The sequence below is a fragment of the Bufo bufo genome, chromosome 5 (genome assembly GCF_905171765.1).
Source record: "Bufo bufo chromosome 5, aBufBuf1.1, whole genome shotgun sequence".
Lineage (NCBI taxonomy): Eukaryota > Metazoa > Chordata > Amphibia > Anura > Bufonidae > Bufo > Bufo bufo.
In genome coordinates this window covers 480,566,572-480,592,857 of record NC_053393.1, presented here as the reverse complement: position 1 = coordinate 480,592,857, position 26,286 = coordinate 480,566,572, and the positions used below count along the sequence as shown (strand labels likewise).

General features: G+C 39.6%; 1 protein-coding gene across 2 annotated transcripts in view; it reads left to right on the top strand.

Annotated features, from left to right (window-relative positions):
• The window catches only part of CNPY1 (canopy FGF signaling regulator 1), a 159,906-nt gene extending 136,302 nt beyond the window's left edge, over window positions 1-23,604 (top strand). For both annotated transcript variants that reach the window (XM_040434156.1, XM_040434157.1), the window contains exons 4-6: window positions 18,994-19,200; window positions 19,762-19,858; window positions 23,270-23,604. In XM_040434156.1, the coding sequence (XP_040290090.1) occupies window positions 18,994-19,200; window positions 19,762-19,858; window positions 23,270-23,304 (339 nt within the window). In that variant the 3' untranslated portion in view covers window positions 23,305-23,604. The remainder of the gene's footprint in view (window positions 1-18,993; window positions 19,201-19,761; window positions 19,859-23,269) is intronic.
• The last annotated feature ends 2,682 nt before the right edge of the window (window positions 23,605-26,286 follow it).

Genomic DNA, 26,286 nt, shown 5'->3' with positions numbered 1-26,286 from the left:
TAATACAAATATTTTATTTTTGCCAATTTAACACAAGAAAACTGAGGTTTCCAATGAAAGGTGGGCATCCATATTTATATATAAAACTTAACCCTTAGAAAAAATTGGCAGTGCTAAACCGAGCAACTTTCAATTATACATAGAACAATGGCCAATCAAGTTACAGTATGTATTAGAAGTATCAGTTTCCTAACCTCCAGCCTGGACGTTTTACACTCCACCCATCAGAAAATAATATAAATCAAACATTTACCGTACCTACAGATTGCAAGACTGGAGGAAAAAAACAAGAGAGTTTCAATTACATTTGCCTGTTCAGTTTCTGTCTTAGGCAGGAGCAGATGTCAGCAATTAGGTGGCAGCATTTTTGCCCTCAGAATAGTCAAAATCCAAAAACAGTCACAACCGGTTCCTTCCCAATATCGTCACATTCAAAGTCTGACACAAGCTTATTAGGAAGTTGCAGCACATCAAGTGGTTTTGCTAGTTGAACCTTTTCAAAAAACTTTTTTTTAAACGCGCTGTGGATAGGTCAGCAATTTCAAATTAGCTGCTCCCGGCACCCCCGCCGATCAGCTGTTTGAAGAGGTGTGAGCACTGCTCCCGCTTCAAATTTACCTGTGCGTCGTCTCTTTTTGGAGTAATGGCACCGTGTAATTTCAAGACGACACGTGGGAAATTTTTAAGCGGAAGCAATGCTCCCATGAGCACCACAACCCCTTCAAAGAGCTGGGAGTCAGACCCCCACCTATCTGATATTGATGACCTATCCTAAGGATGGGTCATCAATATCTTTGTACTGCACAACCCCTTTAATGAAAAATGGATTGTGAGCAAACTTGACAATGCCTAATGTGATGATCTAAAATATTAAAAGTTTCTACAAAATCAAGTTCTACTTTTAAATCTTCAGTAAACTGCATTTTATGGTATTTCACCCAGACCCCATTCACTTTAACAGGCCTAAGCTGCAATTCCAAATATAGCCTAAAATAGAGAGTGGTGCTGTTACCTTTTCTAACTGGTACAACCGCTTTAAAACAGATTATTAAAATACTTATAATTCATTTCTCATTTTACTTTGTTTTCCAGATGTAAGTAGTTAGACGTCATCTTCAGCCTAAAATCGACCGAATATATACTTTCAAAAATGGTCCACGTCTTACACAGCCCTTGACTTTGCCCTTAAATTTTTAAATTAAATTGTTTAGGGGGAACGCTCATGAGGGCGATGAAACATTTGGCAGCTACGGCTGATTAATCCTATTGGCTCTTCCATTTGACTCCATGGCTCCTGTTTTCAACATTCTGCGTGTGTGCGTGTACGGACTCATTTACTAAACCAGAATTCGGATCAGATCCTTGACATTTTTTTTTTTTTTTTAGCTTCAAAACAAGATTAGAAGGGTAAACTTTCCTCACACTAACTTCCACTGGAATTGGTTCCCATTTTTTGCCAAGGAAATATGGACGGGGAGCAAGGACCTTTATCAAGAGACCTTTAACAAAATCACCCAAATAGCGATGTCTTATGTTTTTGTCCATTTTGGTTTTGTAATTTTCTCAGTTAAACTGCCTGTATCTGCACTTTGTAGCCATTCCCCGTATCACATTACCACTTTACTTTCTGCAGCGCCTAAGTCTCGAAGTGATAAAGTTCTCGTAACGAGGTAACTTGCAGAGGCGACGGCTGCAGAAGCCATTTACTTTGGGTCTTTAGAATATTTTAATCCCATTAATTAAATAAGTAAAGTGCTTTTCCTGACAACTTCATGATAACTAAATTATACGCGTACTTTGGCTTTTCTTTGCACTTATTAATCAAATGCTCCTGCCGAATTTCATCTGTAATATTCTGGAGAGGTTGTATGGCTGTAATTCTCTAATTGGATGTGATTTTAAAATTAAAATGTTAAGACTGTTACCGGGTGCATGGGTGAGTCGATTACAAAATAAGAACCAATGCAAGCATTTATCTGGCAGACATAAATATATTACTTTTAATTGAACATTTTCTTAATCATTTCCCAGCCTGGGGGATCTTCAGAATACAGAGCGCCTTGCAGAATAGGTCTAAAAAGCTTCTTTATTAACCCTATTTGCCCTTCTGTCCCCTCCGTAGGAGGCCTGAGTTCCCGATAGATTGTAGACTCTGCCCAGCAGAGAAGGGGTTAAGCTGGAACAGTATTAGCGCAGCGCGTTTCCCAAATACCCACATTCTTAATGATCCTCCAGCCCCAGTTTTTAATTAATTTAGTAATTTTGCGATGCGGTGATCAAACTGGCTGCTCAGGGGAGCTTGAAGTTAGTGAGCTCCTAACAGAGTTTATCCTTTTTAACTTCCAGCCTGCGTAAGAAATCTGCTCCCCCCACCAAACAAATCAATAAGCGACTTGAACGGTCGGATGGGAGAGCATTTTCAAGGCTTTTAAGCGGCATTTTTGTACCGTGGTTAGAAACACCTGCTCTACATTCACATATCTCTACTTGTATCAGGCGGTCTACCTACGCCGTCTATAAAAGGCCACTTTATTGATTGAACCCAGATGTTTTTTTCTCCTTCTCGATTACTCACATCAAACCTTTTATTCTGCCTCATTAACATTCATGGCATTAGACGATTTCTAATTATATTATCTAATAAACCGAACCTTTAGAAGCGATTTGCATATTATATGAAGAAATCTCACCCAACAAAATCGCTGTGGATTCAATTAACATAATAGCTAATTATGGTACTCATCATCCCTTTAGTGTTACTGTGTATTCATCTTCCTCCTGTTCTAGCCTACAGCGACTCAGGTTTGAATTGCATCGCCTAAATATTGACTTTTAACTATGTTTAATTAGGAATTGAACATCTTTATGCAACCAAAACGGGCGGTTAATTGCTATTTTTCATTGAAAGTTGCTGAGTTCACATTTTCTACTGATAACTTTATATAGAAATACAGCGGACTGAAAAATGGCATTGGAAAGCGGAGGGAGAAACGGATTTTGTAAAGGTGAAGAGATGCCAAAGGAGGGCATTATGCTTCTAATTAGTTTAGTTGGGGGACTGGCAAGGTGCTAATTATTTTGCTCTTACAGTTGCCATACAGCACAATGTGACTATCATTTTCACACTAGTGCTAATATAGCGCTGCTTTTTTATGTGAGTGTTGCACAACTGGTGCATTTTATGCATCATCAAAGGCATACACCGATCAGTCGTAACATTAAACCCACCTGTTTACTGTGTGGCTATGCAGCCAGTACACAGCAAGCTGCAATGAACTGCAGACAGCATTGACTTTTTCAGCCTTTTGTGCTATGGTAGAACCAGAAGGGCTATCCTTAAAGGGATTCTCTGGAAATTCATAAAATAGTTTTACTGAAAATACTTAAAGGGGTTCTGCAGTTTGTTTAAACTGATGATCTATCCTCTGGATAGATCATCAGCATCTGATCGGCGGGGGTCCGACACCCGGGACCCCCGCCGATCAGCTGTTTGTGAAGGCAGCGGCGCTCCAGTAGTGCCGTGGCCTTCTCACTGTTTACCACAGGCCCAGTGACGTCACGACTAGTATCAACTGGCCTGGGCGCGGCTAAACTCCATTCAAGTAAACGGAGCCTAGCCCCGCCCAGGCCAGTTGATACTAGTCGTGACGTCACTGGGCCAGCGGTAAACAGTGAGAAGGCCGCGGCGCTGCTACAGCGCCGCTGCGTTCTCAAACAGCTGATCGGCGGGGGTCCCGGGTGTCGGACCCCCGCCGATCAGATGCTGATGATCTATCCAGAGGATAGATCATCAGTTTAAACAAAGTGCAGAACCCCTTTAAATATTTGTTTATAAATATTTTCGCAAATACCTTTTAATTAGTTATAATGGCTCAGTTGGTCTGAGGAGCAGTCATCAGGAGAAAAAAAAATGGTTGCCGTCCTATTAGTACACACAAAACTTGTCCTAGTCACACAGCAGGATGAGTTACTTCAGAGCAGTGAACTAAAGAGCTGCCTCATCCTCCTCTCTGCTCTACTTGTCAAGGTTTATGATCCTGAATACAGCTGATAAGATCTTCAGCTAAATTTCTGTAGGAATGGAGTTCATGAGGAGACATGAAGTACAGAGAGGACGGACGGTTGGGGTGAGGCTGATGAGCAGCAGCACACATTGCCACAGTCTGTCCTCTCTGTACTTCATGTCTGCTCATGAACTCCATTCCTACAGAGATTCAGCTAAATATAATCTGTATTCAGGATTATAATCCCTGACCAGCAAAGCAGTGAGGAGGATGAGGCAGCTCTTTAGCTCAGTGTTGTGAAGTAACTTGTCCTCCTGTGTGATTTGGACAGGTTTTGTGTGTACTAATAGGACGGCAGCCATTTTATTTCTCCTAATGATTGCTCCCTAGACAGAACGAGCCATTATAACTAAAGCAAGGTATTTGAAAATATATTTATAATAAATCAATATTTAAGTATTTTCAGTAATTTTATGTAGTTATTTTATGATTTCCCAGAGAACCCTTTTTAAAGTGGTTATCCCATGATTAATGTAAAAAATAACCCTGTACCTAACATGGATCCATTCATTGCTCCAATTGCTCTGCTAGATTTATTTTAAGCTGGCAGTTTAGAGAGTGTGTCCTTTCAACGGCAGCTGGTGACAGTTGAAGGAATGAACTGAGCATGTGTTTCCATCTCAGTGAGCAGGGCAGAGACATTAGAAAAAGAGCAAACAGCAGGTGGCGCTATACAGGTAGATTTCAGTGATTAACTCAGTGGCTCCATTTTTTATTACATGCAATTAAAAAAAGTATTCAGATCCAGGTGCTGGTTTGAAAAATGTAGAATATTTTTTGTGCGACAACCACTTTATCTAATCATATGCATCCTTGAGCTGTGGACCACACTGCCAATTCACCAGCTGTCCTTCCTTCGCCCAGTTTTGGTAGGTGCAACAATGAGTTGGTTATGGTACTATACCTTGGTGGGTATCCATTGCATACTGGCCAAGATCTACTAATCCTGTAGATGGTGTAAACTTTTAGACCGGCTGTGTATACCTGGACCAGATTTATCACAGGGGCTCAGGCTGGATGATAAATCTGGTGCTCGGATAGACACTTTGGGGGAGATTTTAGCAAAATTGGCTTAGTTGCCCATAGCAAACAATCAGCTCCCACCTTTCATTTTTCAGAGCTCCTTTTGAAAATGAAAGGTGGATTCTCATTGGTTGCCATGGGCAATTAAGCCAGTTTTCTTTTACACTAGTTTTGATAAATCTCTATCTTTACTCTGGCCCTGGCCCCTTCCAGGAAGGCTTCACCCATTTGTCCTCCGCCCTGCCCCCTTGTTGAACATGTCAGAAAGAACTGTAGAAACCATAGATGCACCAAATTGTTCCATTCTGTGACAGATTGTTGGCACCGACACATTTGTAAATATGGCCAGCTGTGTTCATGCATTTTGCAAGAAAATTTAGACTAAAACCTTCAGGATCACAGGTGCATATCCATGAGGCAAACATAATTACAAAAACAAAATGGCTGCACACCATTATATATACAAACAATAGAGCTAGGAAATGGGGGTCATCCTAGATAAAAGTGGTACAATACCGACTATAAATGAGTATACATGAATAATGGAAGCTCTTAGCGCACATACGTGTCGGGCCCATCTACCAGGCGTCAAGGTGTTCATGCATTGACATAATATCCCCATAACGAGAGGGACAGGTAGGACCTCCAAATGTTTCTAAAAACATTGATCTGTTTTAATTAATAAATATGTGTTTCTATCAGGTCTATTCTATTGGGTGTTAATTTTTTTCTTATTGGTGTTTCTAGTTTATGTATGTCCCAAAAAATGAAATATTCGTACTTGGAGCCCAAGTAACCACGGCATATTGGGAACACCCCACTAGACCTGCCATTTCTTCTCAGATCCTTATGCTTGCCCATTTTTTCATCTTCTAAGGGCTGTTTCACACTAATGGTAAAACACTTCCGGCAGGCTGTTCTGGCCAGAAACAGCCTGTCGGATCCATCGTTGCCGGACACCTCCAGCAATCCGTCTGGCCCTATTAACTATAGTGGGATCCGGTGAAGATCCGGCCGCAACCTGGCAAATATGATGGGCAGCAGCCAGACAAATACCACTGAACACAGAAGTTTTTGTCCGGCCACTCCTCAGCATATTTTCCGGGTTGTGGCTGGCTCTCCGCTGGACCCCATTATAGTCAATGGGGCCAGATGGATTGCAGTGCACAGTTGCGCTCAGCAAGGACGGATCCGACAGACTGTTCCCGGCCGGAACTGCCTGACGGATCTGTTTTACTGTAGTGTGATCAGTTGCTTAAATGAGTGTTTTTAACTATCAGGGAAGTGAAAGTAAGATGAGCGCTACAGATCACGTTGTCCAAACAGCTCTTTTATGGTTTCCCTGAGACGTAGAAGGAACAGTTTGTAGATCCAGTGAAACTGGAAGTTGCAGAGAAAAAAATAGCTATGAATGTTTGATAAAAACCAATTAAAATTTTTAGCCCAAAATAAGCTGTATGTCTTTAGTACTTTGACATGGCTTAGACCGGGCCAGTGGACATGACATGTACCCTGAAAAATTCTAAATGGTTTTGGGTTGGAAAGGCTTAAAAGGGTGTCCCGAGACATTTCTACTGATGACCTATCTTCTGGATAGGTCATCAGTATCTGATCGGTGGGGGTCCGATCAGAAGGGAGCACCGCGGCCTTCTCTCAGCTCACCAAGCACAGCTCCATCCATTTGATAGTGGCTGTGCTTGGTATCACAGCTTAGCCTTATTCACATCAATGGGGCTGAGCTGTGCCTAGGCCATGTGACCGATGAACTTGACACCACATGACCTAGGAAAAGCTGCAAGAAGGCCTTGGACCCCCACGGTTCAGATACTGATGACCTTTCCGAGGATAGGTTATCAGTAGAAAGGTCTCAGAAAATTCTTATATTCTTCATGTATCCATTTTCTTACCACTTCCCCAATCTCTATATTTGAACTATTTAAATATCCGTGAACTGTTTAAACGCTCTATGAAAATGATGTTCCCAACTTTTATCTCATTTCGTTTTCAAATAGCCAAGAATAACAGCAATTAAGCAAAATGCTCAATATATACAAAGCCAATGAGTAATGTATCCGAAATACATGTTCAATGTCTTACCCTCTAAATACAGATAATAGTTTTGACTTTGGTCAAAAGGATTTCTACAGTTACAATGATGGTTTCTTCCTCATTGATATTTTAATGAGTCCGGTATCTCTTCCAGCCTGTTCTGGGTGGAAAGCCTTGTCTCCAGCATAATTACAAAAGGAAATTGTTCATTGACAAGTGCCATTGAAAATCATCATACTTTTAAAAGCTTAGAAAAGCTTATTAGTTTTCTCCTTTCCCAAAATAGACAACGTCTGTGTCACTTTAGTAACAGATAGCAGATCAGTGCCTTTCGGATTATGGATAGATAACTGGCAAAATAATTCCAGATACTTTTGGGCTATGTTCACATGCAGCAGATTTGTTAGAGAAATTTCTGCGACTGAACATCCATACATCTGAATGGGGTTGTTTCTGCAGCATCTACATGGATTTCTGCAATTCCTATTCCTATGAATGGGACGCACATTTTTGCAACAAATTTACCGTGTGATTTTATCCTTTTATGGCTTTTAGATTATGAATTTTATCTTTGCACATGTAGTGTTGTGATAAAATAATTATTTAAAGGGCATCTGTCAGCAGTTTTGTACCTATGACCCTGGCTGACCTGTGCACTTGGCAGCTGAAGACATCTGTGTTGGTCCCATGTTCAAATGAGCCTCTAGGAGCAACGGGACCGTTATCTGCAACTGCCGTGACCTCTGCACTTTGACAGGGTGACTTTTTTCCCTGCCTGGCCCTGTCATTCAATAAGGAGAGAGAGCAGAGCCTCTAGGTGTAATGGTAACGCCCCCGTTGCTCCTAGAGGCTCATTTGCATATATGCATACATTTTTCTCAGCAATGCGGGCACATGGGACCAACACAGATGCCTTCAGCTGCCAAGCGCACATGTAACAGGTCAGCCAGTTTCATAGGTACAAATCTGCAGACAGATGCCCTTTAACTGTAATTTTAACCTACAATTTATGGGTTTCTAATATTTTCAATTCTGTGTACCTCCAGTGATGCACCACATTTGTGCACTACAGAAATAAGTCATACCCTATTAAACTTTTCTCCCTAATAATTTATGAACGTCACTGACATACAGTCTAAGTACGAGAGGGAGTCCTAGAGCAGGAGCAGAATAGTAGGTGTTCTTGTAGCACTCACTTTGGGGGGGTGAAGGGGGTGTTATTAGCCTGACGAAAAGTCAAGAAAAGTGGAGGGCGGACGATGCTGGGGAGCTTCAGTAGCAGTGCCTGGTGAGAGCACCTCCATTAGAAATACTAAGAAATACTATATGAAAGCAACGCAGGGAGAAAACACAACTTCCAGTCAATGGAGGAAGAAACAGACAAGCTCTACAGCACATTAATTTGGCTGGAGGTGTACTTTAAAGGGGTCGTCCCCAAAAAAATGGCTACACGGCGACATGTGTCGCAGAAAATTCCTGCAACACCAAAATATGTACAACTTGCTGTTGCACAACTATGTCAGAACTGTGATATGGCTGTGAAAACACAACCAGGTCGCAGGCGTGTAATACGCGACTTCCATTAATGTCAATAGAGCAAAAGTCACATGACTTGCAACATGTGACCATCGCAGCATGGCGCTTTGTGACAACATTGAAAAAAACATTGCACGAAATGTGTGTCTTTTATGTTGCCTGACATCGCCATGTAGGCATACCCTTACAGGGAGAGAGCTGCAGCAGAAAGGACATGCTCCCTTAGCAGTAATAGGGTGAGATTTGCCTCACAAAGAACGCCCCCTGAGCTGTGATAGAGAGAGAGAGGATTGCAGTACAAAGGACACGCTCCCTGAGTTGCCAGTTTGAAACAAATCTACAAGAGCACGGAGAGATCTCTGGATCCTTGTGAGGTACAGGACTGGGTCTAGCTTTTTCAGAAACAGGTTGTCATGTACTATATGATATATGCTTTACATTTTTATTTATTTTTTACCTTAAGGGGAACCTGTGACCCTTTTTCACAGTCATACCGCCATAGCTTGTACCCAAACTATGAAATTTCTGGTCTTGATTTTGCAATTCATCCAGCATTTACTTAATAATCCTGTTATAGGTTTTGTGCCCTTTATGCAGATTAATTTCCGACGTCAGAAGTGTTGTCCCCTTCCAGCCACAAGAGTGACAGTGGCTCTAGCCCCGGTCCCGAAGCCTCACTGCAAATCCCGTGCATGCTCAGTCTTTCCTTCACTGCCCACTTGAGAGGATTATACTGCACAGGTGCAAGATTTTGAATAGAAGGGGACAATAAGGTGGATCTAGGAGTCAGTCAAGGATTTGGGGGGCATGACTATGCAGGAGAAGTGAAAGCACGCTGGACTCATCTCTGTTACACGAAGCTTATGAGACTCATCTCAGTGCATTAACATTTAGGTGGGAAAACTTGAGGTATGAATTGCACAGTAAAGGTGCAACAGGCTGAGGCAATTTGGGCATCATCAAATAGCTAATGATACATACTTTATAAGTAGTATTGGCTTATGATTGTGGCGGTTTAAAGCAGGCGACAGGATCCCTTTAGTCACTGATTAAGCTATGCTCCATTCTTGAATCAATTGCTGTTAAATATGTAAGGCCGGGTTCACATCGGCGTTATGGAATTCCGTTATAGGTTCCATTATAATGGAATACAACGGAATTCTAGGACGGAATGCAAAACGGAAGCCTTTAAGAGGCATTCCATTTTGCTCCTTCCTAATACATGTCTATGGAGTTGTTTCTGTTATACATGACAGAAAAATAGCCTTTTAAAGGCTTCCATCCTAGAATCCCGTTATATTCCGTTTTAACTCTGTTATAACGGAATTCAATAACGCCGATGTGAACTATAGTAACTAAAAATGGAGAGCAAAACTAAGCAAATAGCAGTACCAAAAATGATTACTACTTACAGAGCCTTGCAAAAGTATTCATTTCACCAACTTTTTTCGTGTTTTGGTGCCTCACAACCTGGAATTAACATGGATTGTTTGAGGATTTGCATCATTTAATTTACAGAACATGCCGACAACTTAGAAGATATTTTCTTTTTTTATTGTGAAGCAAACAATAAATAGGACAAAATAACAGAAAAAGTTAATGTGCATAACTACACATTTTTCACCCCCCCTAAAGTCAATACTTTGTAGAGCCACCTTTTGCAGCAATAACAGCTCCAAGTCGCTTTGGATAAGTCTCTATGTGCCTGCCACATCTTACCACTGGGATTTTTGCCCATTCCTCCTTGCAAAAGTGCTCCAGCTCCTTCAAGTTGGATGGTTTGCGCTTGTGAACAGAAATCTTTAAGTCTGACCACAGATTTTCTATTGGATGGAGATCTGGGCTTTGACTCGGCCATTCCAACACATTTACATGTTTCCCCTTAAACCACTCAAGTGTTGCTTCAGCAGAGTGTTTGGGGTCATTGTCCTGCTGGAAGGTGAACTTCCGTCCTAGCCTCAAATCACGCACAGAGTGGTACAGGTTTTGCTCAAGAATATCCCTGTATTTAGCACCATCCATCTTTCCCTCAACTCTGACCAGTTTCCCAGTCCCGACTGCTGAAAAACATCCCCACAGCATGATGCTGCCACCACCATGTTTCACTGTGGGGATGGTGTTCTTTGGGTAATGTGATGTGTTGGGTTTGCGCCAGACATAGCATTTTCTTTGGCCGAAAAGTTCAATTTTAGTCTCATCAGACCAGAGCACCTTCCTCCATACATTTTGGGAGTCTCCCACATGCCTTTTCGCAAACTCACAACATGCCTTATTGTTTTTAGCTGAAAGTTATGGCTTTCTTCTGGCCACTCTGCCATAAAGCCCAACTCTATGGAGCGTACGGCTTATTGTCGTCCTATGTACAGATAATACAGAACTCTGCAGCTCCTTCAGGGTTACCTTAGGTCTCTGTGCTGCCTCTCTGATTAATGCCCTCCTCGCCCGTTCTGTGAGTTTTGGTGGGCAGCCGTCTCTTGGCAGGTTTGCTGTTGTGCCATGTTCTTTGCATTTGGTTATGATAGATGGTGCTCCTGGGGATCATCAAATATTTGGTTATTATTTTTATAACCTAACCCTGACTTGTACTTCTCAACAACATTGTCCCTTACTTGTTTGGAGAGTTCCTTGGTCTTCATGGCAGTGTTTGGTTAGTGATGCCTCTTGCTTAGGTGTTGCAGCCTCTGGGGTCTTTCAAAAAAGGTGTGTATATGTAATGACAGATCATGTGACACTTAGATTGCACACAGGTGGACATAATTTCACTAATTATGTGACTTCTGAAGGTAATTGGTTGCACTAGAGCTTTTTATGGGCTTCCTAACAAAGGGGGTGAATACATACGCACATGCCAATTTTTTATACGCACATGCCAAGCGCACAAGCAACAGATCAGGCAGTTTCATATTTGGGCTCAGCGTACGATAGTGACTCTGTTATCAAGGCATGGTTTATGGCTTCAACTGGTATCGAGAACACTCTGGTTGCCACTGTTCATGGTACTTGGCTACTGGAGTGTGCAAAAATTAGCTATTATAACTCCCCTAAGACCCCTTTCAGACGAGTTGGTGTCACACTCCGGACTCTCAGTGCAGCACCCGGCCTGAACTTCCAGCACTGCCGGGGTTGCATAGCATTATATTGATTTATGATGCTATGTAACCCTTAGAGTTTTATGAGAATTATGTCAGTGTTATCCAATACATTCCAGAACTGTAAGAGTTACGTAGCATCATAAATCAATATAATGCTATGCGACCCCAACCATGCTGGAAGTTCAGGCCGGGTGCTGCGCTGACAGTCCACAGCGTGACACCCGCACATCTGAAAGGGCCTAACTCTTTTGGAGACACTGTGGCAGGCTACAGTTGTTGTAGGAGAATATTTCCAAACGTGGAAATCTTTACTACGACCTTTAAACTGGTTCCATGCTGGAGATTCCCATATAGAAAATGAAAATCCAAATGAATAAGTAATGCCAAAAAAGGCTTGTAAGGAGAAAAAGAAAAAAAAGGAAACTAAGCCTAGGCTAAATCATTCATACACGTCTGGTAAGCCACCAATAATTTATCTCATGTCTGTAGATGAATCCAGAGAGTAGCAGCCATCTTTTGGAGCTGTGGTCCTCTTGTCTCTCCTTCTCCTTCTCCTTACTGTCCCTGACTCCTCCTGTCAACATCTGCATTGAGTTGAATGCAGGCCCGAGCCATGGTGCACGTTAGTGAAAGCTAGAAAAATCTGAAATATGTGTAAAGTCCTGCCAGAACGTTCCTCTAACCCTAGCAAATGGTATAGACGTTATTCTGTAATATGTCTGTACACAGTTTTGGTTAGAATCAGTTTTTAGGCTCGTTGTGGGCCCCGTGATATATATTCTAATGGGTATTCTTTATGCTTAAACAAACCAGCCAAAGGGTGTACATTGAAATCATGAGGTGAAATGTCTTTGTTGTACGTAGAACATGTACACAGAATCTGCTCTCCAGGGGCACAATACAGACCAGGGAAGCAAGCAGAGAAATCAATGCAGGACTAACTAAATGTTTGTGGTGTGGATCTTCGTCAATTCCCTGTGTATTGAACTGGGGCACTTTATATTTCTTCCAGTACCAGTCTTTGGAACTATCATTTGGATGTCAGTGCATATATTGTTACATCTCTGCCACATTAATTTGTTGTATGATGAGACATTTTAAATATACAAGAATAACTCGATCTGTATGAAGTTTGGAAATGAGTAGTTTTTGAGTTAGTACATTTGGAAAATAAAAGGCTTATACAGTGGTTCCTCAAGTTACAGTAGTAATTGGTTCCAGGACAACCATTGTATGTTGAAACCATTGTAACTTGAGTAATCGGTTCCAAAGCCGCAAAATGTCTTCGAAGATAAGAGAAAATGAAGATTTAAGAAAAATAAGCCGATAACTAAGACAGATAAAACAAGTCCTTACATCTAACAGTCAGGAATAGCTGCTAACTAGCAATTAATATAGCTATTATACCAGAGAAGTGACCTTGATTGGTTGGATCTGAGTCTGAGACATTGTATGTTGAGTCTGGTTTCAACTTACGATGGCCTAGAAAAGACCATTATATGTTGAAAATATTGTATCCTGAGGCCATTGTATCTTGAGGGATCACTGTATATGTTTAGTTTACAGCCTATGACTGGGTAATTTTTTTTTTATATTGTATATAATGTTGCATTATATGTTCTCACTAATATTTGAGTATATGTAGTGCTTCAATGAATAGACTTTAAAAAATAAAAAGTTGGCGTACATGTTTTGTACCACATTTATTATGTGTTTTTGATCATTTTTGCATTAGGGGTATGACTTAAAGGGGTTATCAGGTAATTTATATTGATGACCTATCTACTGGATAGGTCATCAATATCAGATCAGTGGGGGTTCAACATGGGGGGACCCCACCAATCAGCTGTTAAGAGGCCGGCGTTACGTGAGTGTCGCGGCCTCTTTCTAGGCTGTGTGACTTCAACGTACATCAGTCACATGGCCTAGTTGGAGCTCAGCCCCATTAAAGTGAATGTCACATTCCAGTCACAGCCGCTATACAATGTACAGCTCTGTGCTTGCAAAGCTGTGGGGGTGCCAGGACTGGACCTGAGGATAGGTTATCATTATCTTTACCTGGATAACCCCATTAATACGAAAGGGGTGTTGCTTAACATTGCATGGGCGTGGCATAAAGAAGTTGTCCCATGACAAGTGTATGATTGGCGGGGTCTGCCACTCTATTCAAATGAGGGAACATATTCGTGATCAGCATTTATCAATAGGGGATATGTTGTTATCATTGGGCAACTCCTTTACAGTGTGCCAATCTCTAAGCCAACTAATAGTTAGACATGTGTCTAAACATGCACCGAATGTTTCACTAATGTGGCGCACTTTAAACTATTTAATATATTACACCGTCTAAATATTAGGATTAAGAAATCTACCCCAATGTGATTATTTTATTGAAAAGATCGCTGTGAATGCTTTTATTTGCCTGAGATTATTGATGGCCTGTCAAATAATGTCCCATTAACTACCCTGCCCATATGCACTACTGTCCCATTAACTACCCTGCCCATATGCACTACTGTGAACGCTATGGAGGCACTTTACACTAAAAACCAGAGCTGGGAGACAAGGCTGAAGAACGGATCCCACTCTGGTGGACGTGGTTTCTACATTAATTATATTGTAAAGCATTCATTTGGATGTCCTGCATATTTTACTACTTTTGCCTTACAAAAATATATGGCCAAACAAAATTTCTCCTTGGTGTTAAAGGAGAGTTAGAGCCCCCTAAAACGGGCTTCCACCGTTCCCACTTTGGTGGACGTGGCTTCTACGTTAATTGTATTGTAAGGCATTCATTTGAATGTCCTGCATATAATACTACTTTTGCCTTACAATTGGAAGAAATATATGGCCAAACAAAATCTCTCTTTGGCGAGGGGAGTTAGAGCCGTTTTAAAAGTAATTTTCTCTGCAGATTTACTAATCTTGTAGACACCATAAACTTTTTTCAGGCATTCTGAAGATGCGCCGGCTTTATCACATGAGCTCAGACTGGATGACAAATGTGGTGGAGGGCTATAGACACTTTTGTCTAACTTTATGCCACCGATTGGTTGGCTTACTCTGCAACCCGGTTTTTACTGCAATTTTGTGCAAAATGTTGCATGTTGGACCACAACTCTTTCCCACTAAGTCAGGCCCTCTTGACCACTAGGTGCAGGAGATGTTTCTAAAACAAAGATGTGTAAAATAAAAAAATAAGCATTAAATTGCTCCAAATTTTGCAAGAAGGTTTAGGCACATTCACATTGGTGAAAGTGGACTTTTTTTTTTACAGTTTTCATCATCTTTTGCTTGCAGGTGTGCCCCTTGGAGGTGCTGCTAATATTTGGTGCTCAGGGTGGACTCTTAGATGAATGTGTCCTTTCTTCACTGACTTGTTACTTTCCAACTCCTCAAGCTGAAAAGCTTCTCAACTATATTGCCGTGTTACTGAAGAAGCTCTGCTCCTTCTGGACAAGCAGGAAGCCATTTCTGTTGGCTGCTGTGCATTGAACACAGAATCACTATGCACAGAACTAGCGGCTTTGGGGAGAGTGACTGAGCGTGTGTGTCCACCAGCACTCAGCAGATGGAAGTGCACATTTCTGTACAGTTTGAACACTAGGTGGTGACATACTAAAAGCAAATATATATTTTCACTGGATCATCTTTTTAAAATCCATTAAAGGCTATGTACACCTCAGATGCAAATTTTGTTTAATTCCATTTTACTCATTGTTGGCTAAAATGTTATTTTCAATTGGCCTTTATTAAAAAATATTGAGTCATTCTGTTACAAAGAGTTAACCGTAACTGGTAGTTTCACTTTGTGCTTATCATCTAATAACCCTTATCTTTAAACTACTAAGAGGTCATAAACACTTATTTAACCAACATTCTTTCATTCAGTAAGATAAGAACTGAGCTATAATGAGTGTTTATAATGTCAGAGAGCAGAGAGAAGAAGCCCGTCAGCTCGTGGTGTGATGGAAAAGAGAGAAAAACCAGCGGCTGCTACAAGAACTTGTCAGCTCTGTACAAAAAAAAAGGACTCTATATTTTTAATAAAGTCCAATTGAAAACATGATTTGTAGCTCAAAATGAGTAGAATGCAATTATAACAAAATGCCCCCCAAGGTGTACATAGTCTTTAAATAAACACAATGGGGTAATTTACTAATAGACGTACATCTTTTTGTTGGTGTAAAACTGTCACAAAAAATACCGCATGGCAAGATTTGCTGCAAAGTGTTCTGTTTAGGACAAGGGAATGGTTTTACGCCTGTTTTAGACTACATTATCAGAAAAGTCACAGAATGCAGTTGCGCAAAATACATGTAAATTGGGTGCCTTTTCATAAATTTGGCACAACCACACAATGCAAAACCAGACACACAAACTATCTCAAAATGATAAATGTCCCTGGTTGACTTGACTACATCCAGTAAAATGTGGGTATAAATGAAAGAAAAAATCTCTATGTGGCATTCAATATTATTACATTGTTTACACCGCAGGCCTGCATTCATATAACTGGAAAATTGTGCATAAATATTGGATTACTAAGTTTTATTATTATTTTTGTATTATTTTTTTATGGATTGATTAAAAAATTGCACCCCTCCCCCTTCTTCACGTAATTTTAAAGACCCAGTGTACGGGTCAGTCTCTCATTCCACAGATATTACTTAAAGGCCTCCTGCACACGGACGTTTGCTGCCCGTTGCCGTATTGTGAACCGCATTTGCGGATCCGCAATACACGGGCGCCGTTCTGTGGGCATTCCGCATCACGGATGCAAACCCATTCACTTCAAGAATACGAAATGGTGCGGAACGGAAGCGCGGAACGGAAACCTGCGGAAGCACTACGGCGTGCTTCCGTGGGGTTTCGTCCCGTACTTCCGTTCCGCAAAAAGATAGAACATCTGCGGAACGGGCAGATCGCGGACCCATTAAAGTGAATGGGTCCGCCATCCGCTGCGGCTGCCACAGGGTCGGTGTTTGCGGGCCGAGGCCAAAGTCTCATGATGCTGAGGTGCTGTGGGGTTCTTCTTGCCCACTTATTTATTGAGTGATACCATATTGTCACACCTCATTCTCTGCATAAAGAAATATTCACTTGATCCACAGCTAGGGCAAAAGAATAGATGATCTCCTTTGGCCCAGAGATTGATTTACATTATTTATTCATATCTATCCTGCATCACTGATCTAAGAATGATTATTGCCATATGTAACAACACATCTGCCTATCATGTAGAGGCTTTGGCCAGCCTGACTTTGGTCAAAAAGCTGCTATAATAAATACTTAGGATGCAGTTAAAAGGGTTTTCCGAGATAGGTCATCAATATTTAAATCTCGGAAAACCCCTTTAACCTAATAAGTTGTTTTGCCAGTTTTTGGACAGTTTGACCCAATTCAAGATGAAGCTTTCAGTTTAAAAATTAAATTACTCAGAGCTGTTACATACCGCAACTATGAGTCTCTAATCTTTCATTGAGTTTGTGGAAGTGGTTATTTTTTTACTCCTTATACCAAATGCCATGCAATGTAAGGCCAATCCAGTCTTCATGTATGTCACTTTCTTTGAGCTTTAGACACATTTATTTTATTTATTTTATGCACTTATATAGCGCTGACATATTCTGCAGCACTTTACAGACATTGGCATCAAGCTGTCCCCAATGGGGCTCACCGTCTAAGTTCCCTATCAGTCTGTCTTTTGGAGTGTGGGAGGAAACCGGAGAACCCGGAGGAAACCCACGCAAACACGGGGAGAACATACAGACTCCATGCAGATGTTGTCCTTGTCGGATTCAAACCTAGGACCCCAGCCCTGCAAGGCACAAGTGCTAACCACCGAGCCACCGTGCTGCCCATACATGCATCTGCCACATGTCCTAGGCGCGCTTCAATGGGGCTGAGCTGCAATACCAAGCACAGCCGCTATCTAATGTGCGGCGCTGTGCTTGGTGAGCTGTGTAGTTAAGGATAGGTCATCAATATGTAAATCCAAGGGAACACCTTTAATATTTACTGGCTTTTCATTTTCAATAATTCGTATTTCAAGAAGTTTTACAAATTCTTTAAGTTTTAAGTAGGAGTTTAGTTTTAATGAAAGGCATTCTAGCTTCTCCAGGGGTAACATGAAAAGTGCATTATACAAACAGATTTAGAATTTTTGTACAATTTTTTTTTTTACAACTTTTAGGTTTTTATGTTTTATTTTTGGTAAACAGTCTTGCAATCTGAAGGCAAATATCGTTTTCCTTTGTGTTCTTTTTTTTTTTCACTCTGAGAAACAAATGTCACATCCAGAAGGCTGAATTTTAAATGGCGCATGAATGAAACAATAAAAGCTAGCCACAAATTTTAATTCTCCAGCCTGTATTTATTTGATTTGTGTCCAGATGGTGGTGAAGCAAGGAAACCCTTTGTGTAAATGAAGCACACATGTGAAAGTGCCTCTATAATGTAGTCATTGAGACCGGAAGGGTTCATACTGTGTCTGAAAGGAGACAATAGAGACTGGATATATCAACATTGCAGAAATCTAGTTCATTTGCGATTCAACCCCTTTGACTGTGGTTGTCATGAAAACTTCCTACTTTGATCAGCAGAGGGTGGAGAGAAAGCCTTTGGAAAGGCCCAAAGATGCATCAGTATTGTTTACTGTGCACTTGGCTTCACTTCACACCCCCATTCCGGAAGAAGCAACAGAGATAGGACCATCTTGCACCTTGACCTGTCTAGACTGGGGAGTGAGCTTTTTGTCCCAGTTACCAAGAGTACTGGGTGCTCTTTGACCCTTTGAGTATTTGCTGTGGAGACACTCGCTAAGTACGTAGGTAGTTTGTAAAAGCTTCTTGAACTCTTACTTAATTCAGGAGGAAAGCGAATGAGACAAAGACATGGACCAGCTGTTATGAAATAAAGCTGAAACAGTAGAACCTGGGAGAAGTTACATTTTGTAAGCTATTATTTTCTACACAAAGCCCCTGGGAAGCAATATAACAGCTGCATTGGAGATGGCGCACAACAACTAATCTGAGCACAGGTTTTTCACAACCCTCACACATGCAAGTAGTATGGAAACTATGTAACTGTATTTTCTGATATTTCAAAATAGTTTGTGTTTCCTTCTCTTTTGAAGTTGCCTTTATCACTGTACTATAGAAGTAGTCTATGTCTGGTGCAGCAATAATCTGTCCTAAGCTGTTTAACTCTTAATGTTTTTCTTACAGGTTCCATTAGTCAAATCTGAGGTATATCTAACAGAGGTTTTAGAAGGAATATGTGAGAAGATGGATGACTACAGCCTCTACATAGACCCTGATACCAAGGAGAAGTCTTTCAAAAGGTTTGCTCCCAGAGATAACGATGCGTTCCCTTCAGTTGACTTTAACAATTTCCAGTTCAATCCCGGAGATAGCAATCCTCTAAAGTATGCGGTAAGACATTTTAATACAGTTTCTATCACTTTGAATACAAAGGAGTTAAGAATTATACATTTTCCTTTGTAAGGTATAGATCTACTATTTGGTTGTTTAACATATGTTGTATAGATCTTCTTTTCTTTTTATGGTTTGTGTTTAATCATTTAAAAAAAAACTAAAAAATTGTATGCACTTTTCTGAGTTGATTGGCAACTTCTAGTTTAGGTGTAGCTTGTACATGTTAAGATTTTTTCTTTTTCTTTTTTTAAGAATATCTTAATTGTTGATGAGGAATTGAATTGATTTTTTTTTTTATTGTAGATTTTAATGAAATTATGTATTTTTTTTTCACTTTATAGTCAGCTAGATTTTTATTGGCCAGAAACTGAAAGTAATATAACCAGGGTTTAAACAACTATATACTGGAAAGTGCTAATCATTTTTAATGTCACAATTTATTTAGATTCATGGAAACATGCAGGTTTACAAATATCATTTTTTTTACTTTAGCTAATGTTGAAAGTTGGAATACCATAGCTTTTTTTGTTTCTTCAACACGTTACTTATTTCTTGCAGTGTGAGAGTGTGGTGGAGGAGAATGATGAGGAAATAATTTCACTTATTACCAAAGATACTGAAAATTTTGTCGAGAAGCTGTGCAATGAAGTAGCAGGTAGGTTTTTGGTATAGCTAGTGCCTTTACATTGTTTATGATCTCGTTCCGCTTCTGGAGTTGAGTCATCATTTTGCTGCATTGTACCGAAATTGAAATTCTTTAAAAATACATTTATACATTTTTAGGACAGTCTTGTAAAAGTGTCCCTTTGTGTCCATGATTGTTCTGGTGACGCATTTCTTTTACTTTACGAAATCAGATCCAAATTCAGCGCCTTATTTGTAATATTTCTGCCGGTGATCGTGCACAGTAGGCCTCTGTCTCTGAAATCTGCAAATTTACATTTCTCCAAATTAATCCTACACAAATGACATTCTCTGAACACATCATTTTTACAGTTGTCTTAAATCTACAAGAAACCAGAGTTCTAGTTAGCATTTTATAGAAAATATATGCGGACGTAACTGCATTCAGTGTAATGTTACATATCAGGGGGGAAAAAAATCCACCATCTTGCTTATTTTGAGATTTCTCTGCAAAGAAATAAGATGCCCGCCATAGCCTCTTTCCTCCCTTTGCCCAGGATAATTTGTGTATTAAATAAGTGGCATGGCTTGAAATATTAATGACCAGAAGAATAACAGAACGCAGTGCACTCCAGACAATTTGGTCTTTTTAGTAATGAATAACAAGCACACTTTGCCAGTGTTCAGCAGTCAGGCGGTGTAGTTTGCTTCACCACGTAGAGCCAGTCTGTTTTAGGGGGGAAAATGCATTATGTATCCAAGATAAAATATTGATTTTGGAACCAATGACATCTTAAAATGAAGGCTTGAGATCTTCGTATGTAAAAGAAAAAACCCTGAGGTTTTAAATAAATATTTAATCCTAACAGTATGTGCTTATAGATCTCCTCTTGTGCAGCTCGAGTTGTAAATGAAGTTGATAGGAGTTTTGACATTTTTCTATACAGTGCTGCATCTATGGAAGCTTGCAGGTAAACTATCACCCTTTACAGTGCTGGAAACGGATGAACAGCTCAACTCCCACAAAGTGTATTTGCCATGCATAGTAATAAGACATCATACCGTCTCCAGGACCTACATTTACTGCCTGCAATCTCCTGTATGGTCAGAATCATGTCAGCCAGTCTGGTGTGACTCTTCAAAGCCACTTAAAGTAGCAAGACATTTAGGGCAGTATACTGTTTTCTTGGTTATATTGTGCCTGAGGAATGTAGGCCTAAAAGCCTGAGCTAGATTAGAGTAATCATGACATTGAAGGCACGGCTAAACGTCTCTTTTGTGTTTTTTTGCAAACCTCTAGAAATAAAGTTTTTTTTGTAAGCAATTGACAGAGATTAAAGATTGTGCAAGAAACTCATAAATATGTATATATAGATATATATATATATACACGTAGAAGGGATTATATTTGTGTATATACAATTTAGTGACATGTACAGTCAGCACATTTAATATTTTTTAAAGATTCTGTCAGTCCTAAAAAATAATTTATTGTTAGTTGGATTATCACAAACGTGTCACTAATTGCACAAAAATGCAGCTCTTAATATCTACACTTATGTCTGGAACATATGCTTCAATACATACAGAAATAATTTCCAGAGTTTTTTATTTTATTACAAAGGCAATCCTTCCAATTATTTATTTTATTAATTTGTGTTTTATCTAGGATTATATATTTGTATGGGAAAGCATTACTAATTTTTATATGATTTTTATTTCACTTTCATAATCGTGTTTTTCTAATTACCCATATAATTAAAATCTGTATCAGATACATTATAATGACAAAGATTTTCCTATTTCCATTTTTGAAAGTGGATTATAATTCACATTGATCAAAGACAACTCTAGCCTGCATGATAGCTCATCAGGATTGTTCTCCTACTACTGGCCTTTCATTACTTTGCAGGGCATTATGGGACTTGTAGTTCCCATACATATCGCTCTTATCGTCTTCTCCATGTTCAGTTATGAGGAAGATTTATAGTCTCTTCATTTTACATCATATGTTAATTTAAAAGAAATCCAAAAGTATACTTGGCCCATTTCTAGTATAAAAATCTGCCTTAGTTTTATACCATTTAATCCCTTATCCTACTATTTATGATCTCTGTAATGGCCGTCACATATGCCAAATAAGTCAGCAAAAAAATTAGTAAAAAAGTTAATTTTTTTTTAAAGATGAGGATTGGTTGTCAATTGATTCTTTGTAATTTGCTATATAATACAAATCAAGAGTAAAATTACAGAAGTCAGGATTGTAATATTTCAGATCATTATAAAGATAAAACTTTTTATCAAAATGGTATAAAGAAAGGTAATGATATATGAAAATATTATTCATATTTTTTTATTTCAAAGTTCTTATTTTTAGAAATCTAATGTTTCAGTCTATAAAAGTGTGAATCTGATTAGATTAGGAAGATTCTATACATTTTCATCCAACACGTTACCTTCTATACCTCAAAAAAATATTTTAATAATAAAATGAAGGGAAGGAAAAAAAAGTGGATAAAAAGTGAAACCTATCTTCTACACCATCCTCTACCACAAAAGTCCCGAGTTCCAGATATGTCTGGACAATTATTCGAAGACCAATACTGTTTTCCAGACTAGAAACATTTCTGCCCCATCCCTGTTGTTCTATGAATCGGTATGTAGGATATTACACGCAGCAGTTGTCAGGTGCGTGCATTACGATGGCTTTGGCACCATGTAAAACATCTCCATATACATACTTAGGCCAAATCCAAATACTCTTACGCTATGTGCTGAGGAACTTTACTTATGTCATATTGAATTGTTACAAAATGCTTTAGACTGGAAAGAACTCATTTTAATGTTAGATCTCATGGGAAGGAAATTAGATGGCATTTTCTTTTAGGATACGCAGCATCTGAATATTAATAATCACGCTTTCACTGTCATCATTCTCAATTAAAGAGGAGAAAAGTTTCACTTGGAAATTGTATTTGACCTGGAAATGGCTGCTCGTGTAATGTACTTTGATCCGATGTTAGCCCAATCAATGGATCCCTTTTTCAATGTCCTTGTGAAAAGTAGCTGACTCGAATACTCTTAGTAGAAGTGTATATACTATTAGTATATACTGTAAGTATCTATGCTACTTCCAGGAAATAGCTGTTTCCCGATATAAGTTGTCCACCATAGATTATTTTACATTTATAGGCCAGATATGTTACTTGCAGGTCACACATGCAACATCCGTGAGTCAATGTTTCTAGAAGCACTGCATTTACGAGACCAACCAGTTGACAATAGATTGACAACGTAGTATTAGTAGTACCATGGGTGGAAGATGCAAGTAAGATACAAGTAGTACCATGGAAGTTGAACACCGCAGTGACTGACTAGGTAATAATGGTATAATAGTTGCTTATATGATATATGACCAGTTTTTTTTTTTTTTTTATTCTAGGATTTTGTAAAGACGTTCCTCACAGTGAATTATAAAAGACTCCAAAATGAAGCTACAAAGAACTGTTTTTTGTTTTGTTTTTTTAATAGATTTTCTAGCCAAGTAACATGAGCTATGGTGTCTTATTGCCTCCACCCACTGATGCTAGTACGGTCATATTTTGGATGTGACTTTATCTACCAGCCATGACATAACGGGTTTGAAACTTGTAAAAATTCTCAACGTGATAATTGATAATTACCTTTTCTGTGGCCCTAAAAAAGCCCCTTCCTTTCTCTTACGCACCTAGTTAGGTTTTTTATTGTTATCATCTATCAATAAACTATATTTTAAGACATTCTGTATTGTTAATTGCATATGCAGTACACCATTACAGTTTCATTTGATGAGCAGTACCATGCACAGAGGGCAATGATTTGGAGATATGCAGATATGGGCGTTGGCCCCCTCCAAAAAATGCTTATTCCATGTTGAATAGGTATGCCTTAAGCATTGACATGAGCAATTTAACTGCTAACTTCCAATTATTATTTTTTTTCCTTATATTGCAGTTTGTGTGACATCAATGTATTCTAGGGTTTTAATTTATACTAGAGAAGCTTGGCATTTATTAGCTGTATTACTCCAGTGTCGAGATATTTGTGCTGTACTGTAGCAGCAACCTTGTTTGACCTTGCTGCACATCTTCCTATCTCTTGGCTGCCAGCGCTGTCCTTAACTAGAGCACACAGAAATTAACTGTGCCCTGCTCATTTCTGTGCCCTCTTACGTTACAGTGGTTTCAGCATATATCCATAGAAATGGTCAGTGAGTTAATCCAGGGAAATCCATTAAGGCCTCGTCAAAGTCAAATTTATTCTCATGCCAATCTTAAATTTCACGTTGGGTTCAAAAAATGCACTAATTTCTGAGAAAAATAAATCGCCTTTTGTGTGACATACGATATCCTCGGCTATGCCTAACTGCCCAATTAAAATACCAAGAGATACTTGATTCGTGTATTATCACGTCGTATTTCTATTTTTAGATTGGACGTACAACGAATGAAAACTTAATATGACGGGAGAGGAATATGCAGCGCGGACGGTATTAAGCGCTTATTTAGAGCTGTTTAGCAAAACCAGCGATGGTACCTTCCCCATATAAACATGTTTTTACCACAGCAGTCAAATTAGCAATGCATTTGAGCGTGCCATAAAACAACCGCATTTAATTAATTAACTCAACCACTAATATATTTTATCGCACGGCCATGCCAAGTTCACCTCTTACGGAGGAGGAAATGAGTCTACTAATGTCATGTCTCCTAAATAGAGCTGTATCGACGCTTCACCTTGCAGCATGGACTGCATAACATTTCTTTGTGTATTTTTACAGGATTTGAAATTGCAATTATTCCATATGTTATAGACATAACTATAGAGTACAGAAAGCTTAAGGCATGTACTATTCTAGCAGGTTTCGGCCTCTCCCTGCAGGAATCCCCATGCTGTGGTCAAATATCTCTTTTTAGTAAATTGTTCCATTTATTATACCGGTCCTTACACCTGCATGTGATGTCAGCACAGTTGGGGCTAGCAATGTCAATGTCAAATGAGGCACAAACTTCTTTTACATACTCCTCAATATATTGGCTTGTCTTCAGTACACTTGACACTATAATTTTAATGTATTGTAGTATAAGAATATGATAATATAGACCATGCCTCATCTGTCAATTTTATTGTAGCCAGAAAAGTTTCTTTGCAAATAATTTTTTCCAGCTGCTTATATAGCAACCTCTATGTGACAGCGCTTTACGGGGATGGTCATCACTTCCACCAGTCCCTGTTCCCACAATTTAAATTCCCTAGCACAGTAGGACCAGTTTAATGGAAAGCCAGGTAACGTGTTAGAGCATAAGAGGAAACCGGAGAACCCGAAGGAAACCCATGTAAACATGGGGAGAACGTACTACCTCCATGATGTTGTCCTCGGGAAGGAATCCCAGACCCCAATGCTGCTAGGCATCAGCCACTCACTGAGCCACTTTGCTGCACGTAATTAAATTGCATTATTAAATAATCTTATAATTGAATTTTATTTTATAAATCACATTATAATAGCTCCGTCTTTGTGTTACTTCTCTTTTGTTCTCATCAACCATTGGGACAGTTTTTTATTACATATCACTAGATGGTTATATTACAGCTCTGTGTTCTTTAATTGGAATGCTGTGTATTCCTTAAGACCCATCCTTTTCTGAAAACCATACCAAGGGTCTTTAATTTCCTATGCTGTCCCTAGGATTGGGTGCCGGTGGCCTCGTGATTAGTGCCCCTTCCATAACAGTTTGTGACAGGGCATCTACATGACAGTCATTTGACATATTCAATCACTGTATGCAAAACGGCACGTTTGATAAGTACACAATGGAAATGGCTGTCTAGGGAAGACTAGAAGCATTTCCGGTCGACTTCAGAACATTTTAAAGAATACTCATTCCTTATTTCAGTATATTTTTTTACTCCATTGTTTTGTGCATTTTGAATGATTTAAACTATAATACAAGTTGCCTTGTAAGACATTGATTAACAGGAGGTGAGAATATGTGGGAAGTGTTTACAGCTCATTAGAATTCACCAGAAAAAAATGGTTACCTTTCAAGCAAAAAAAGGGTCTAGAAGTGTGGTTTTATAATTCACCTCCAAGGAAAAATCAAGGAGAGTGCCAATGGCAAAAAAAGCTTGGCGTTCGGTTACAAGGTCTATGAAGCAATCAGGGCTAAATGACTTGTTCTTTGTGCCCTTAAAGGGGTTATCCGATATCTAAAATATCCCCCCCAATGCCCGTGCCCCTTGTATGGGTTATACTTACCTGCTCCCCAGCACCCGCGTCGCTCCACATCCCTGCAGGCCGTCACTGCATCTCCCCATTGTGCGGATCAAAACGTCCAGAACAAGCTCATCCCCATCACAGCCTGTTATTGGCTTCTGTTTTGATCCGAGCAACCGGGAGATACAGCGGCGGCCATGCAG